The sequence below is a fragment of the Tasmannia lanceolata genome, unplaced genomic scaffold (genome assembly GCF_043159265.1).
Source record: "Tasmannia lanceolata isolate RefF3 unplaced genomic scaffold, GAP_Taslan_0.1 ptg000015l, whole genome shotgun sequence".
NCBI classification, from domain to species: domain Eukaryota; kingdom Viridiplantae; phylum Streptophyta; class Magnoliopsida; order Canellales; family Winteraceae; genus Tasmannia; species Tasmannia lanceolata.
In genome coordinates this window covers 19,961,638-19,978,624 of record NW_027518692.1, presented here as the reverse complement: position 1 = coordinate 19,978,624, position 16,987 = coordinate 19,961,638, and the positions used below count along the sequence as shown (strand labels likewise).

General features: G+C 38.6%; 1 protein-coding gene across 2 annotated transcripts in view; it reads right to left on the bottom strand.

The window, feature by feature from the left end:
* Positions 1–465: 465 nt before the first annotated feature.
* LOC143893114 (casein kinase 1-like protein 2) overlaps positions 466–16,987 on the bottom strand; it is a 28,394-nt gene continuing 11,872 nt past the window's right edge. Inside the window, exons 7-15 of one of the 2 annotated variants that reach the window (XR_013255722.1) lie at positions 14,155–14,216; positions 13,948–14,011; positions 13,761–13,845; positions 13,541–13,667; positions 9,136–9,218; positions 8,993–9,056; positions 8,522–8,664; positions 729–1,244; positions 466–606 (exon numbers count right to left, since the gene is read on the bottom strand). Coding sequence is in view for 1 of the 2 variants with exons in the window: in XM_077398081.1 (XP_077254196.1) it covers positions 948–1,244; positions 8,522–8,664; positions 8,993–9,056; positions 9,136–9,218; positions 13,541–13,667; positions 13,761–13,845; positions 13,948–14,011; positions 14,155–14,216 (925 nt within the window). In the remaining variant the exon portion in view is untranslated. Of the gene's footprint in view, positions 1,245–8,521; positions 8,665–8,992; positions 9,057–9,135; positions 9,219–13,540; positions 13,668–13,760; positions 13,846–13,947; positions 14,012–14,154; positions 14,217–16,987 lie in introns of both variants that reach the window. The other variant, XM_077398081.1, reaches the window with a different exon arrangement.

Here is a 16,987-nt window from a genome sequence, read left to right as displayed (position 1 = left end):
TCTTATCTTCTCAAGTCTCTCCTTCTCCTACCATCCCTCACAATTGGGTAAGCTAATATTCCAGGAAAAAAAAATTCATTGTAGCTAAACATGGATCATTCCCTAGTTTCTTAGGGTACGTTTGGCCACCAAGAATTTATTTTTATTTTTATTTTTTCTCATGGAATATTAGCTTATCCAATGGTTAGGGAGCGTGGGAGAGGGATAGACACGACAGGAACTAAGGGTGGAGAGGGTAGGAAAAGCATGTAAAAGGCCTAAAAAAATTGGGAGGCTCGAGTTAAGCAATGGTGACTTAGAACCTAATAGAGAAAATTGCTAAGTATTTGCTGCTGTTGAAGGATTCGAATTTGCCTAATAATTTGATAGAATGACACTTTTGATCATATCCGGTACATTGGAAATGCAGTATATGCAAACAAGCAGCACATGAATAGTAACATAGAATCAAATGGAGTCCAGAAATAGAGCAATACAATTTTTCCCTCGAGCATGGAATTTGTTGCATTTAGATTCAGTATTGCAAGGGGGGAAATAACAAATGAGCAAAGGCAACGGGTGCCGCAGTAAATCTTGAAATGAGTAAGCATCAACGATAAGCGTAACCTAAGTATATGCCAAATATCAAAGAAAAGCCATAGGAATTGAAAAACGGAAAATAAAAGGCGGAGAGAAATGACAGAAGTGACACCAACATAACTCTAAAAACATATAGACAGAGCCCTTACCTCGTCTGGGCTCAGTTCCGCAAGCTCCTCGAACCCCCTTTCCTTTTTTATTTGTTCAGTACCCTTGACGAGTGTCTTTACCATCCAGCACCCTATGTTCCAAACATAGCTTCCCTCAATCAAATCTCAAGGAAACAACCAACAATTCCACTCCAATTGTATCAGTTTAAGATGTACAGAGTACGGGCGAAAGTGAATCCAGGAGTGCAACATCCAATACTAGTAATGTAGCCTTTCATCAGTGTCGAAATTGAGGCACTCAATGCCCTTAAGAGTGGACTCGTAGTTCTTTATATTAGAGGGGTTCCTAACGGAAGATGAGCGCTTGGGTTCTGAGGACCCAACAGGTGAACTTCTTTGTGCACTTGTGACCTTGCGAAAGGCTCCGGGGCTCGCTTCAGTTGTGCGGGGGCGAGCCGTGTCAGCCTCACTTGCCACCATAGCGTCACGGCTACCAGAAACAGCAGCTCGCCTTGACGATCCACTTGACCGCCCCATGAATGTGGAACCGGACAGCTGCATCGTCCAAGTATTAGAGCGAATTTATAAAACTAAATACATAACCAAGCACCACAATATATGTCACTTGTGCAGATTAATGGATTCGTTGAGCAAAAAGTAGTAGATGGAACTTAAAGTGGTCCCATAAAGAAACATCATAATCGTAACACAGATGCAGTTCATTCTGGGGTGGATCTAGCATATATTAAGACTTCCAAATCAACCAAGATAATAATTGTTATTAGCTTTAAATAAATGCCAAACTATTTATTTCCACCTTGAGAGGAAGAAATGAAATTATTCATGTAGCTGCAGCCTATTGTACAAGAAACAAAATCCTGAGAATAAATAGCCCATTATGTTTAGTGAAGATGGTGCTAGTTTTGGTAAGGAAACAGGCAAATTGAGCAAGGAAACATATGTGCTAAGATCTCCCAGAAGATAGTTATCTAAAATGCCACCACTAAAACTCCTGATACCCAAAAACAAAACAAAAAAAAATGAGACAAACTCTATTCAAAGAATATGTCAAGACAACAAGCTTTCCATATACTTAAAAAGGTTCAAAGGTAGGAGGAATGGCGAAAATGGAAAATAAATCATTTTAGGGCAGGTCACCGAGGACCTAATCATGACAAGCCAAATCTGAAAAGAAAAACCTTGCAGAGTCAAAATCTTTTCTGAGAAAGGTTGGTTTTCCCTGACAATTATCGATATCATTTAGTGTTTAAGACCTAAGAACATAGTCAACTAATACTAATAATAATAAGAGCAATGATAGATACAAGGGAGCCCTTGCATAAAGAGCCAAAAAGGGCTCTGGATTGGATCCACGTCATTTTCAGTTACAATTTAAAATTGGTTGAAAAGTAAAATCAGTTACATTTGATGACGTGGATCCAATCCAAAGCCCTTTTTTAGCTCTTTATGCAAGGGCTCCCTTGTATCTATCATTGCTCTAATAATAATAATCCTAATAATAATAATAATAATAATAAAAGAGTCAACCTATGTGGCTGTTCTCACATACAAAAGCTAGCCGCGAAATGGCTTTCCGCGAAACTGGTTAGCAAATCCCTAATAATAATAATAATAAGGGAAAATGTTTCTACTCCGTCGGGAGTAGATAAATTTTCTACTCCGACAGCCAGAAATAAGGCGGGCCCACATTGTTTGGCTGATGCAAACCATTCATTCGATGGGCCCCGACATAGATAGGGTGTGCCCAAAAAATCATCTCCATAGGATCATCCTAACCCTTCAATTTCTAGAGGTTAAAATGGACGGGTTTAAACCTCCACAAATATGGCCATTTTAAACCTCCACAAATTGAAGGGTTAGGATGATCCTATGAAGACGACTTTTTGGGCACACCCTATCTATGTCAAGGCCCACTCTATTCTGGCCGACGGACTAGATAATTTATCTACTCTAACGGAGTAGAAAATGTGAGCCCAATAATAATAATAATAATTATTATTATTATTATTAGAGCAACGATAGATACAAGGGAGCCCTTGCATAAAGAGCAGCAAAAGGGTTATTCATTGAATCCACGTCATTTTCAGTTACATTTTTAAATTGGTTGAAAAAGAAAAATCAGTTACATTTGATGGTGTGGATCCAATCACGAGCCCTTTTGCGGCTCTTTATGCAAGGGCTCTCTTGTATCCATCATTCCTCTTATTATTATTATTATTATTATTATTATTACTATTACTATTATAGGGATTTGCTAGGGTTCATCGCATAAGGCATTTCACAGATGGTCTGTTGCATGTCAGACCAGCCACCTCGTGAATGATGACAAAATCTGCTGAAAAGTGATCCTATGTGGCTGGTCTGACATGCGAAAGACCATCTGTGAAATGCCTTCTATGATGGACATTAGCAAATCCCATAATAATATTAAGGGATTTGCTTGGGGCCATCGCAGAAAGGCTTTTTGTGGGAGGCTGTTGCATGTGAGATCAACCAACTAAGATGAATTAAATGAATAAGACAAAATCAGTTGAAAAGTGAGCTTGTGTGGCAGCTCTCACATGCAACAGCCAACCTGAAATGCCTTTCTGCGATGGTCCCTGTCAAATCCCTAATTTATTTTTATTTATTTTAGAAATGATAGCCGAGAAAATCCCTAATAATAAATATATAAATAAATATTGAACCACAACTCCCTGCTGATGTATTTTTAACATTGAAATCTTATCATGATATAGATAAGTTTCTCCAACAATCATGAATCGATTTCTACTGCTCGGTGGATGGTCAAAAATCAGGCCATGGCATTTTTAAGGACTATATCCCAAGTCAAATCTCTAGCCTAAGTGAAGGAGGACCAGAGTGCAGAAAATCGTGTGATTGGAGGTAACAAGGTCAACGATTTTGCATTGTTTTTTTTGCCTGCAGGTATGCACTCCTCCGATTGGCAAAAGGTGACGAATCTCTATCTAGGGCTTTCTTGGATATTTGCTTTTTCTTTGTTATGGAAGATTTTTTTTTTCCCTTCGTTGTGGAAGATAGCAAAATATATTAAAATAGAAGGAAAAAAATAGACGAATTATAGCGACGGCAGTGATTGTCCCATATATAATGTTATCTATTTACATCATCTTTTGCCAACCTATTGGCCATCATTAGCCTATATTTTCAAATCTTCAAACTAAACATTTAAATATCTACAAGCATCATTGATTTCATGTAGAACATCAGCTATCCTTGAATAGTTAGTAGAAGCCTGCCTAACAAGGGACCTTTGTGGAAGGGAAGCAAATTCAAGATGGGGCATCGGTGTCCAATGAACGTAGTGATTCTTGGAAATGGAGGGATTTAAAGGGGTTATATGCAAAATCGAAATGGAAAAGGAGTACGACCATCTGGAAAGGGATTTTGTCGATTTTCTACGCATGAGAATGGCATTTGGCATTAAATGGAGAGCTTGGGTGAAGGCTTGTATTTCTAATTTGGACTTTTCCATTATCATTAATGGAGGCCCGGAATGATTATTTAATAGCTCCAGTATTAAGGCAATGAAAACCCACATCTCCCTTCTCATTTACCATTGTGAGCGAAGGTATGAGTAAGTTAATAATCAAAGTGGAAGAGAGAGATTTAATCAAGGTAGTCCGTACAAACGGGGTGTGTATCATCAGTCACCAAGCTTCAATTTGTTGATAGTAATTTTTTATTTTTATTATTTTTATTATTTTTTTGCAAAGCGGGGAAGCATCAAATCAGCAATCGTACGATGGTCCTAAAGTAGGTGAAAGTGGTTTCCTGATTAAATGTGAATTTTAAGGAAAAGCATATAGGGGAGGTGCGATGTGGCGGCCAGGCTTTTGGAAGATTTGGCTGCCATCCTTGGATGCGGAAAGGAACATTTCCCCATCTCGTACTTAGTCCTCCCACTTGGTTTTGGTACTCCAAAATCGAGTGTTTGGAACCCGATCGTGGAAAGGATGGAAAGGAAGTAGACTGCATGGAAGAGCTCTTACCTATCATTACAGGGGGATCATCATCTCTTAAATATCATTACGGGGTTGGATCATCATCAAGGCCGCTCTATCAAATCTTCTGACATACTTTATGATGGTGTTTAGGAGGGTGAAAACGGTGGTGGATTGTATAGAGAAAAATTCATGGAAATTCTTATGGGTAGGAAGAGAAGGAAAAAAGTCACAAACACCTTGATAGATGGGAGATGGCTTGTAAATCTCGGATGAATCGTGGATTAGGTATTAGGAAGATGATAACTCGAAATGTAACTCCCTAGGAAGTAGTTATGGAGATTCGGCAAATTAAAGACCTGCCCTATGAAGGAAATTGCAGTTAAGCATGGTGGAAGGAGAGAGAGGTGGGAGGGTGAGGAATTTGTCTAGGGGTCGAGATTCCCGAGCTTGGAAGCACAGTCCTAAATGACAAAGAGTTGTTTGACCCAGGATTTAGGTTTAAGATTGGGATGGGCAATGAGGTCGGATTTTGGGAGAATAGTTGCTTAGGAAGTCTTCCTTTAAACCAAGTTTTCACGGACCTCTATAGCTTGGTGAGGAAGACCAACAAAAAACATGTAAAGAGAGGATGGGGAGGGGGAGATGGGTTTAGTTTCCCTAACCTTTTGTACGGTAGAATCTGCCTTCTTCACAAGTGGAAAGAGATAAATAGGTGTGGGATCCCGACCCTAGAAGTCTCTTCTCAATCAAGTCCTTTTTCAGCCTTCTCTATTATAGAGACAGTCTGAATTTTAGTTGGATGAAGGTGTAGAATGCCCCCATTCCCTCTCATTCAAGTATTCACTACATCATTGTTTCTAAAGAAAATCAACACTATTGATCAGCTGCAAAAAATGGAATTTCATATCACAAGCAGGTGCTTCCTATGCGAAAGCAATGAAAAATCAGTGTCTCACCTTTTCCAACATTGTAAGGTGGTGGTGCAGATTTAGCCCTTTGTCTTCAACTGGTTTGGAATGAATTGGATGCTGCCAAGATCAGCCGCGGATCTATTATGTTCATGGCAGTGCAAGCATCTGTGTTTTGCAGGATATAACTTTGTAGAAGGTGGTCCTCTATATTGCTTTGTGGAGCATGTGGATGGAAAGGAACAAAGAGCATTTAGGGTGAAACATCATCCTTGGCTAGACGGACCAGAAAAACTTAACGAGTCGATCATCGGATGGGCTCTTACTAGATCTTAGATTTCTAGGTATTCCTTCCAAGACATTATTCGAAATGGGACTGTAACATCTTAGGAAGGACCCCCAAAAAGGAAGATTGTGGCTGCTTGGAGATAACAGTCAGGAAATGCAATCGTGCTAAAATTTTGATGGTTGATCTCTCGAAAATCCCGGCGCCTAGTGGGGGTAAGGGCGGTGTTTAGGGATGGAAATGGTGACGTTATGTTCTCCTTCTCCAGCCCAATTGAAAGATCAGATTCCAATGACAAAGAAATCAGAACCCTTCTTACAGGGATGAGGATTTTCAAGAGGTTTGATTACCCATAATTGTAGTGATAGTAATCAGAGGCCCTTGAAGTCTTACCAGAGAAAACCTAAAGAGTCAAGCTCCACGACACCAGTCCTGATATGGCATGAGGATGGAGGATGAGGATCTACTAAATGGGAGATTTTATAAGGAGTGTAGTTATCAATATTGGGCACTGTCATCAATAGGTTGTCATTATCATTTACCATGTCATGATGCCAGTATCACATTGTGGCATTATTATCGAGGAAGTGACTTTATCATTAATGGTCAGGACCCATCAAACACTTTTTTAAGAAAGTTATTAGTTGGTTGCAATAGCATATTAAAAAGTCAATGTAATGGTAGGATTATAATTTTAAATTTAGAAAGTTGAATAAGTCTTGGGACACATGTCAAGTTATTATTGGTAGAAAATAGGAGCCTTTATATTATTAGTTAGGACAAGAATAAGAGAATTTTTTTATGATGAGAATATTATTAGAAGACGTCGAGAAAACCACAAAGACCGAGGTGGTCAATACAATCAAGAAGCAAACAAGAAACAAAACGAACAAACAAAGCCTCAAGTTGGAAGGACATCAAATATCTCTAGCCTATCCTTGGCAATGCCGGCTCTCAGCCTCATAGTTTGCGGCTCTTTTCTTTTTTTTTCTATTTTTTTATTCTTAGATTTTGCGGCTCTTCTCACATGCTGATAGGAGATAGACGATCCTGCCACCAGATCCTAGATCTCTTCAGTCCAGTGCGTGAATCTCCAAGGTTGAGAAAAAGTCTCCTTTAGCTAGGGGTGCAACTCGGGTCGGTTTCAACCCGAAAAAAAATAACCAAACCTCCGAACTTCCAAAAAGAAAATACAAAGACCAGTAAGCAAGGCTCTATGTTCAGCTTCATTAGAATCTAGCATCTTCAGTGTCGGAAATAAACTTTAATATTTCACCTTTATCATACCGAAAGACCGCATATGCCCACAGGTCCCAGATTCCCCATGGAATTGCTTTTGATGTTAAGCTTGATCGTATTAGGGGCTCCAAATGAGCATTGGTGAGTCATACTGAAGCAAATACAATTGCGGATGGGTGGCAATCTACCATGTATCTTTAGAACACCTCAATCTTGGTTATCTCTCTGCTTGTTAGTTGATTTCTATTGAGTCACACAATCCTTTGAGTCCTTTCTTAATTATTATGAAATATTCTCAACCTATGAAAACACATTCCTTTGAGTCATTTCTTAATTCTTCTGTAACATTCTCAACCAATGAAAACAGGATTCTTCAAAATCGGTGGGGTACCCGACTAAACAAGGATAATGATGGGACATACGTGTCAGATACGAGTACTCCATATCCACATTTTTGGCTCTTTTTGCCGCTATTAGTTAGGTGCATATATCATATGTATTCTTTTTTAATTCCCCATCGTAAAGAAAATGAGAATCTTGCCATTCAAACAAGGAAAAGAAAAGAAAATAGCAATCTTAAGCTGCAAAAAGAGGTCTTTGTATCCAAAGATTTTGGAACTTTGACCATCCCCATACCAGATCATTCCATTATCTGATACCCAGATAACATTGTTCTCAACAGCTAATATAATTTTACCCTAGAAACAAAAGAACAAAAAAACATGACGACAAAGGGAAAGTCAAAAACTAATTAGCTACATTAGTAACTTTGCAATACTGCAAAGCAAATCAGCTTGTCAAATAATATAAACAAAAAATATGTTATGTTTCACAGAGCATGTGAAGTGTACTATGATGCAAACCAATAAAACGAATTCTATGTGCTTCAATAAGTGAAAATAGAATAATATACCAACCTACTAACAGTAAGGTTTGTCTCGTAAAATGTAGGACACTTTCATGATAGACAGCAATGCCTAAAGCTCCCAGATCTTTATGGAAATGTGACTAAGTTATTATGGAGGGTCAGCTATCCCATTTGCATTATTGTAGCATGGAGTGAGCATCAAGTAGAAGATTAACCAGGAGCTTCCCAACAACATCAAATGAATCATGATAACATGAATACATAAAAGATGACATATCATATGATGAAACAAATTCAGGCATAAATACTTATTAACAAGACCAATAAACAATTTAAAAGGAAATTACACTTATTTCCTACTCAACAGTTTCAACTGGATATGATTACATAGGCTGACCATGACAAAAGGTTAAAAGTCTCTATGCAATAAGGCTTTATGCATCATGCCATATTACCATCCTAATAACCTTATTTTTGGTAGTTCTCTCTTCTTTTTGCACGAGAATTTGCATAATTATAGTTAGAAGCAAAAGGGGACTCACCATCACATCTTTAGAGACAGTTGATTCATTTCCAACAGGGCTTTTCTGCTTTGACAAGCTGCCTGCATTTATTGCGAGACCTGAGACTCTCCGTCGAGAGGGATCCATGGAAGACCAACCAGTCAGTCTTCCTTCTTCACCACCTGGAGCAAAAGTTACAAAAGCACCCAATATTACTCTCTGTTGCTGACCCAAGAGGTTTCACATATCCTTCACTAACAGGAGAGTGATGAAAGATTGCTATTAGTTCAAATGCCAAAAATAATAAATAATAAATAAACTCTCATGAAAGATATAACAAAAAATGCAGAAGATACGCGCATCTGATCATGCCGAAGACAGGCTAGTAAAAAAATACAGGGATTGAGACAAAATATCAAACAGGAAAAAAAAAATTATAATTCATGTCCATCATCAAATGCCATTAAAAATGACATAGGGAGAACATAGGAAGAATCCTGAAAGACATACCTGACTGTCGATCAGCATTAGCAACAGCGGGAGCCAGCCCAGAGCTTGTTCCAGCACCAGGGCCCTGAAAGATATAAAAATAAACATAAAACATCCTCCAAAAGCACAAATTTGCAAGGAATGCAAAAAATAATATCACTCACAGGGGCACGTGGAGGAGCACCGCCTATCTGTGATTGTTGGTACTTCAAAATGGTCCAGTCAAAAACATAATCGAACTGGAAACCTGCAAAAAAGAAGAAAAGCATAAAAATGAAAAACATAGAAATGTACTTATGCATTACACTTTTTTTTTTTGAATGGCTAATTATGCATTACACTGTTGCAGTATAGGTCCTGCTAAAATTGGGAGCTCGTGGCTCTGTTGCAGTCAAGGATTAAAATGGTGTCTTATATTATCATTTGTTTATGGGCAAGTGATATCAAAAACAAATGCTACTTGTCCAGATTATAGTCAAAAATATTTGCCTAGGGAAATATCGAGAAATATCGGGAAGTGTGTAGCTCGGGATATTTAAATTTTTTAGATAATTTTGGGTTTCTATCAGATAAAAAGCTGAAATTTTAAAATTTTAAAAAAAAAATTTAAATAGCAAAATACTTAAAATATATTAAAATGTAAATTTTAGGAACAAAACTAAGACAACAAATAATATCGTGAATCTAACACATGGCATTTTCATGATATTTTCTGGTGGAGCAAACATTGGCATGTATCATGCGAACCACATGACTCACCCAAGAAACAGGGAGTTTGGGTACCCCCAAAAAAAGAAAAGGAAAAAATAAGGAACCTGATTCATTCGTTCAATTTTCAAGTTTCAAGATGTGTATATCATATTTTCTTCATTTCTTATTTCTTTTTGGTTTTTTATCTTTTCTTGGACTCCCTATGAATGTGGTAGGCATAATTGATGTATGTGAAATTTTTAGCTTTTTAGGGGTTTAAATGTGCCTTTTCTGCTTTCTCTTACCTGTGATGGATTTTACATAAAATACAACATATGCATATTTTTCATTTTTTAATAAACACTTATGAATGCATGCATGCATGTTTTCAATCTGCCTGATCTGTCCCAATTTTTGGGATTTCGGCATTTGCCTTTTTTTCATTTGTTTTTTTTTTTTTGAAAGGCAAAAGTAGATTTCATTAAATAAGAACCAAGACCGAGGAGGTCCTAGAATAGGCTAAAGATGTACAAGCAATAAACAGCAGCTACTATAGTATAAGGACACTAGGGGGGAAGAAAGTTAAAAAGCTCGAGACTTTCTTTGGAAACCCCTTCTCGTGCTAATTTATCCGCTTCACCATTGGCTGATCTCCTCACATGCCTAAAGGAGACCAATGCCACCCCAATTTTGTCCTGGATTTCATCAAAAAAGGCAAAAAATCTCTAAGGCATTGCCTTTGATCCTCGAAGCCATCTAATAACATTGAGGGAGTCCCCTTCCACCACCACCTTATTCAGATCCACATTATAGAGCATCTTGATGCCTAGATGGACGACTCGTACCTCAGCCTCGTTTGCATCTGCTACTCCAATGGGGCCTCTAAAGGCCCAAATCACCTACCCCTCTTCATTTCTCAATAAGCCTCCAATACCCGATGGTACAAGATTACCCATACTTGATTCGTCAAAGGTGATTTAGAATCACGTGATCTGGGGCACCCAAGCTTCAACCACTTTGGGTTCATTGGTTGCTCCCCCACATATAGCTCTCCAACCATTCAAATAGATCATACGCAGATACGAATCTGAAGCACGGTAACATTTTCACCCAAGATATAGTTAGAGCAATAGCTTTATTAAAGAGAAATTGTGCCTCTTTCGTAAAGCCCTTGAAAATCCTTGCATTTCTTTCTTTCCATAGCACCCAAATAGTAGCTAGGAAGGAAACTTTCCATAGTATTCTCCCTTTTTCTTCCACGGGGCCGTCGCCCATGCTTTTTTTTTTTTAAAGACCCAAGCAATGCCAAATCTGTTCAAGAGTCTACCCCATACTTTTCTAGCCGCTCTGCAATGTACGAGTAGATGATCCGTTGTCTCTCCCGCCTCAATGAAAAGTGCACAGTAGTCTATAAACCCACACCTCCTATGTCTCAGAAAGTCAATAGTCTGAATCCTTTCAAGACCCCCTGCTACCCATCCAAAAAAGTGAACTCCGGGTGGTGCTTGAATGCCCCACATTTTTTGCTACTTTGGAGGAGCCAGGGCAAGGTAGAAGCTGATGGTAGAATGATTTTACTCAAAACTCTCCATCTGAGTTCCCAACCCAAATTCTTTTGTCTTCTCCATTTACCTTTTTATACCAATTCTCTGATGTCTACAATAATCTTCCCAGTAAATGTAATTCCCTCTCGAAAAAATTCATGTGAAAAGAAGGAGACCATACTATGCCATTTTCTGTGCGAACAAAAACTATCTTTAACCATTACTTCTTTGTTTGAAGCTAGGACAAACGACTGTGGGAAAAGGTCCTTTAGGGGAGTAATTGTACACCATTTATCCCACCAAAATCTCACTCTATTTCATGCATAAACTCTGAATTGCACCCCTTCAACGAATTTCGCTTTAAAGCATATTACATCCCTCCATACAGTTCTGACTGGCGTTCTGAACCCGTCCTCTGATTCCTAATGTCCCTGGCAAGACCCGTATTTCATATGTTATGTTTCCCCTTCTTTATTATGTGTTTTCTCTTAAAAATCCATACATATGTGCATTATTTTACATGCTTTCCACTTAAGTGTCGTTGTTTTGTTTGTAGTAGGGAAGGTGGGACTGAACCCACAACCTCGTGGTTGCGATACAAAGAAACTTTCAAATAACACATGGGCTCAAGCCCTTAACAAATGTCACAGTTACAACTAACCAGGTTAACGGTTTACCCTCACAAATTTCTATGTTTCTAGCTTTTCATTTCTTGCATGTGTTTCACCCATCTGCACAATTACCATAGTAACAGATATTTGTCTCAGGAATTTCTCTTAAAAGTTTTATCTCGGGAGACTTTAAATGTTTTTTGCTATTTTCAGGTTTATATTGGAGATTATATATATATATATATATATATATATATATATATATATATATATATATATATATATATATATATTAGTTGGGGGGGGGGAGCAGAAATGATGAGAAACTATGTAATTATTTTGAAGAAAAATAATAAAAATGGAAATAATGCAATATTTTTATAGATAAATGTAACCAAGGGAGACCTGAGATAGCTTATCTGAGCTAGCGAGTATAAATAGCGTAGGTACCTATGTTGTTTGGGTTTTTTTTTTTATTCTATAGGAGTTAACATAGATAGTGTGTTTCTAATAAATCATCTCCGTAGGATCATGCTAACCCTTGATTTGTGGAGGTTTAAAATGGACAGACTAAATGGTTAGGATTATCCTATGGAGATAATTTCCTAGGAACACCCTATCTATGTTAGGTTTCATGGAAGGAATGGTTTGGATGAGTCAAGGAACATGGGTGATGTGCTATTTGTAGTGGCTAGCTCAGATAAGCTTATCTGAGGTCTCCCTCAGATACAGCGCCCCCATTTTTATAAGATCTCAGAATAATTTCGGGTTTCAACGTTTTTTCAAGATATCAAGAAAAAATAGCAAAATTTTGAAAAATTCAAAGATATTTGTGAGTGTGATTACCACAACCAATGCTGTAAGACAAGAAATTTCCTACATTCAGTTTTTGGTTGGCAGCTATGATATACTTTCCATTCTTGAGAGCTTCTTGGTTTTATTTTACTTTTTTTTCCCTTGTTTATGATGACTCTTCTTCAACTAGATGCACATGAGATTGTGGCCTGATTGACGTACATCAAAAATGATGTCTTGGACTATTGGAGTCAAAAAATAAGTAGTAAAATACCTGAACATAAATATGAACAAACGTATATACAAATAGAGCAAAATGATAAACTGAAGGGCGGCCTTGCAAAGATCAGCTACAAGGGCACCGCCATTGGACCATCTCAGCAAAAGTGCATTTATAATGGCAAAGAAAAATGCAAAATTAAAGGAACAATAAATGCAATTTGCTGAGATGGTCCAGTGGGAGCGCCCTTGTAGCTTGTTCGTTGCAAGGGTGCCCTTCAGTTCAGCATTCCTAATACAAGTATATCATACTCAGGATACATAAATATTTAGTTTATTTTCCACTTTTGATAGTTTTACTTATTTCACAAGTTTTCGTATTATTAAAGTTAATAATAAGAGAATAATATTGGTGATGCAATCAGCTTTTGTCTTTTTGGACTGGATGAGTAAACATGAAATACCAATCTTTTAAACATATATACAAATATATCATATTCAGGATACTTAAAGATTTAGTTTACTTTTCATTTTTGCTAGTTTTACTTTTTTTGAATGATAAAAAGTAAAACTAAATAATATTGGTGATGCAATCAGTTTTTCCACTGGATTAAGTCAACATGAAATACCCATATTTTAATCCTTGGTTGCAGATTTTCCACCCCTGGACTTCTGTAGAAGCATATAAAGATTTTAAAAAAGGCACAAACCTTCACGAATGAAAAGGTCACGGAATATTCTTTTCAGATAAGCATAATCTGGCTTGTCATCAAAACGTAGTGAACGGCAGTAATGGAAGTATGACGCGAATTCCGTAGGATAACCCCGACACAAGGCCTGAGCGAGAAGTAGCAAACATAGTCATAATTACATCATAACAAGCAAGGCATAAAGATAAGCACCCTAAATCTTAATTTAAACAGAAACTACCTCAATAGATGTGGAAACCTTTCTTTCACTGATCTTTTCATACTTCTGTTTCTTGGTCCCTGCTTTTAGACCCTGCCAAGGAAGACTAGAAAAAAAAGACAATAGGGTGTATTAAACAGAATACAAAAAAAAAAAGGAAAAAAAGAGGAGCATGAATAATTCGTGAAAATGTAGGTAAAAAGCCAACCTTCCTCTTAAGAAATACATGAGAACATATCCAAGAGATTCTAGATCGTCCCGTCGGCTTTGTTCTAAGCAGTTCAAAAAACAAGTCAGATATTCATAAACAATACAAATGATAAGACATGAGGCTCCCATCTAGGTTGAAGTAAACCCGCAACGACGGTAGGTCAAGAATAAAAAGAGTTTCATGTCGCAATAGTATAGTACATACCAATGCCAAGATGGGTGTTCATGCTTGCATATCTAGCAGTCCCAGTCAAGTTCTTATTCTCTCTGCGATGTTCATGAACAAATATGGCCATGCAAACATAAAAGGAGTTGTATCACTTGTTAAGAAATTGATATTCAACCTAACAAAATAGAAAAAAAATACTAATAAAATTAAAGTATAGCTGTATATCTTATTTTCTAGCAGACGAAATCAGATGGAATATCAGGACAAGCAAACTGTAAGATGAAGATCATGTAAAAAATAGAAAACAAAAAATACTAATAAAATTAAAGTATAGTTGTATATCTAATTTTCTAGCAGACTAAATCAGATGGAATATCAGGACAAGTAAACTGTAAGATGAAGATCATGTAAACAGTAATGCAAGAATAATTTGATTAGATGAATTAGTTGCAGAACGCCCCAGTTGCAGGGACACTCATAGATTGGAACAGCCCATGTCAGTTTACATAAAAGGGGTTATCCAAATTGAAACTGCACCCAGCAACTGAGGCATTCCAGGACTGCGGTTAGAGTTCCTCTTAGATGCGTCATACAAATCCAAGGATAAGCTACTCATATCCACTATTTATTTGCCACTAAGACATGGTGCTCCCTTATGCTATCAAAAGCGGCATGGACCATACACAGGCTTACTATCATGATTTGATCGGAAGCTTGGTGAAATAGCCAATTCCCGGTTAGAGAATCGATGTTGACGGTGTGGCTGGTGGGTATGTTGTGATCTATTTGGAAGGTGCACAAAAACAGAGTATTATGAATGAAGACGGGAGCATCTCATGAATAAAATAAAAAAAACTGAAAAACAAGAGAGGATGGAGAACCAGCGAAGGGTGACGAGTGGAGAAGCTCATTGAGGAAGACTAGCGAACCACAACTGGAGGGTCCAGAAAAGTAGGAAAACACGAAGGTTGGAGCGTGTGCATGAGAGAAGAAGCTCTGGAGAAGTGGGGGATTGGAGATGTTGCAAATGCTCCTTTCGGAACTTTCGGAGGCGGAACGAATGTTGGAACTGCGGGAAGATTTGGTCATCTCTGGGCTTTAATTTTCCAACAGCGGAGGTTGGGGTTCACCAAGGTGTAAAAGGCACAAATCGGGTGCGGAGTGTAGGGATTAACGATGCTGGTGCGGAACCTGAAGTCGTTGAAGGAGTTCCGGAAAGCCCGGATATAATCCCCTTAATTCTCAATCAGCAAAGCATCTGAGAGTCTATGGGGTAGAATTCATCCAGGTTGGTCTGGAGACGTCCAAGCCCTTGAAGCATGGCTCAAATCTAGAAGTGATGCTGGTACTTCCTTGAAGGTGTGTATTAAATTTGAATTCTTGGAGGTGATTATCATTTGCCCTCGAAGAAAGAACATAGCAACACACAAATCCAGATGGAAGTCAGATATCAAATCTCCATTCTTGGAGCTTATTCCGTGGACAGAAAAAATTTCATCCATGGAATCTTTAGATTGGTGGAGGATTTAGGGTGTTCCTCCACATGCGTGGTGCGAAGAGAATTTCACGAGAATCGGGCTGAAGATTGGTAAAATCGTGTCATTGGATTTCTCATGTAAATCGGGGAGGGGTTACAAATCAGCTAAAATCCAGATAATAACTAATGCTAAGTGCCCAGTGGCGATTGCCATTCCAGTTTGTGTAGAACACCAGCCTTTACGGGTTAAAGAGGAGAAGAACTCATTCCTAGTAGCAGAAGCGGTGGGAGGCGAACCAAGTAAGGATTCTATGGCTTCTGAGCACTCTGAGGAAGAAGGGCAAAGTGAGTCAAGCGAGCAGGAGATGTCAGATGCCATCTCGGAACCGATCTCTGATTATCTGTTGAGGGATGGACGATTGGGGACGATGAGAGCGCAAGTTACCCGAAGGATGGAGGAGGTGTACGATAGCAGAGGGGCGCACGATATGCAGAGCTTTGAATTTTGAAATACAAGGACAGATGTCATGGATTCAATGAAGCTCCCAATTGAGGCGTGTCATTCTAGAAAAGCACCTTGTAACGAGTCGTTGAATGATGGGTTGGCTCAAATGCAATCCTCGTCTTTGCCGCCTCAAGTAACGCAAGTGGTATCCAGTTGTCCACCACCAGCTATTGCAGGTTGTGATCGAAGAGCAAGCAACACCTGTAGGTTATCTGATGGTTCTCGATATGGGCATCTTAATACGCACAAGGAAGACTCGAGTAAGCCTTGCTCTTTTAACGGTGATGGGCCTGGTGACCCTAATGGGGCCTTCGTGGAATTGATTTCCAAGTTACTGGACCTCACTAATAATTTTAGAGCCTGGGTATCTGGGCCCAGTGACTTCGATAATCAAAATTGCCAGCGAGTTGAGGAGTGCCGATCCCCTTTGATTCAAATATCGCCGTTGCCTTAGGATCCTACAATCTCGCAAGTACTTAGATCTCCGACTTTGCTTGTCCCTCAATCGGAGGACGTGACCCGTCTAGGTTCTGTTAACTCATCTCGATTTCAGAGACTTGTTAACCAACAAATATCACTAGATGGAGTAATTGCTGAACTGAATTTTCTGGATACGGATTCGGCTGAGATAAGTGATACCAGATGGTGTCAATCCAAGACGTCAGAAGCTAATGAAATGGGTCGGATCACTTCGGAAGGCTATGAAGGGACTCAGCTGTTGAAGGCGCTTCTTCTTCATGATGCAAGAGATCGGGTTGAGTAGCTGATTTGAGGGATAGAGGCTCAACAAAGAAGATGCATCAATACCATCAATCTTCTGTTGGCCCAGAACTGATTTGGGCTGTAGACAGTCCCTTGGCATGCCGGCTCATACAATGCATGCTTAT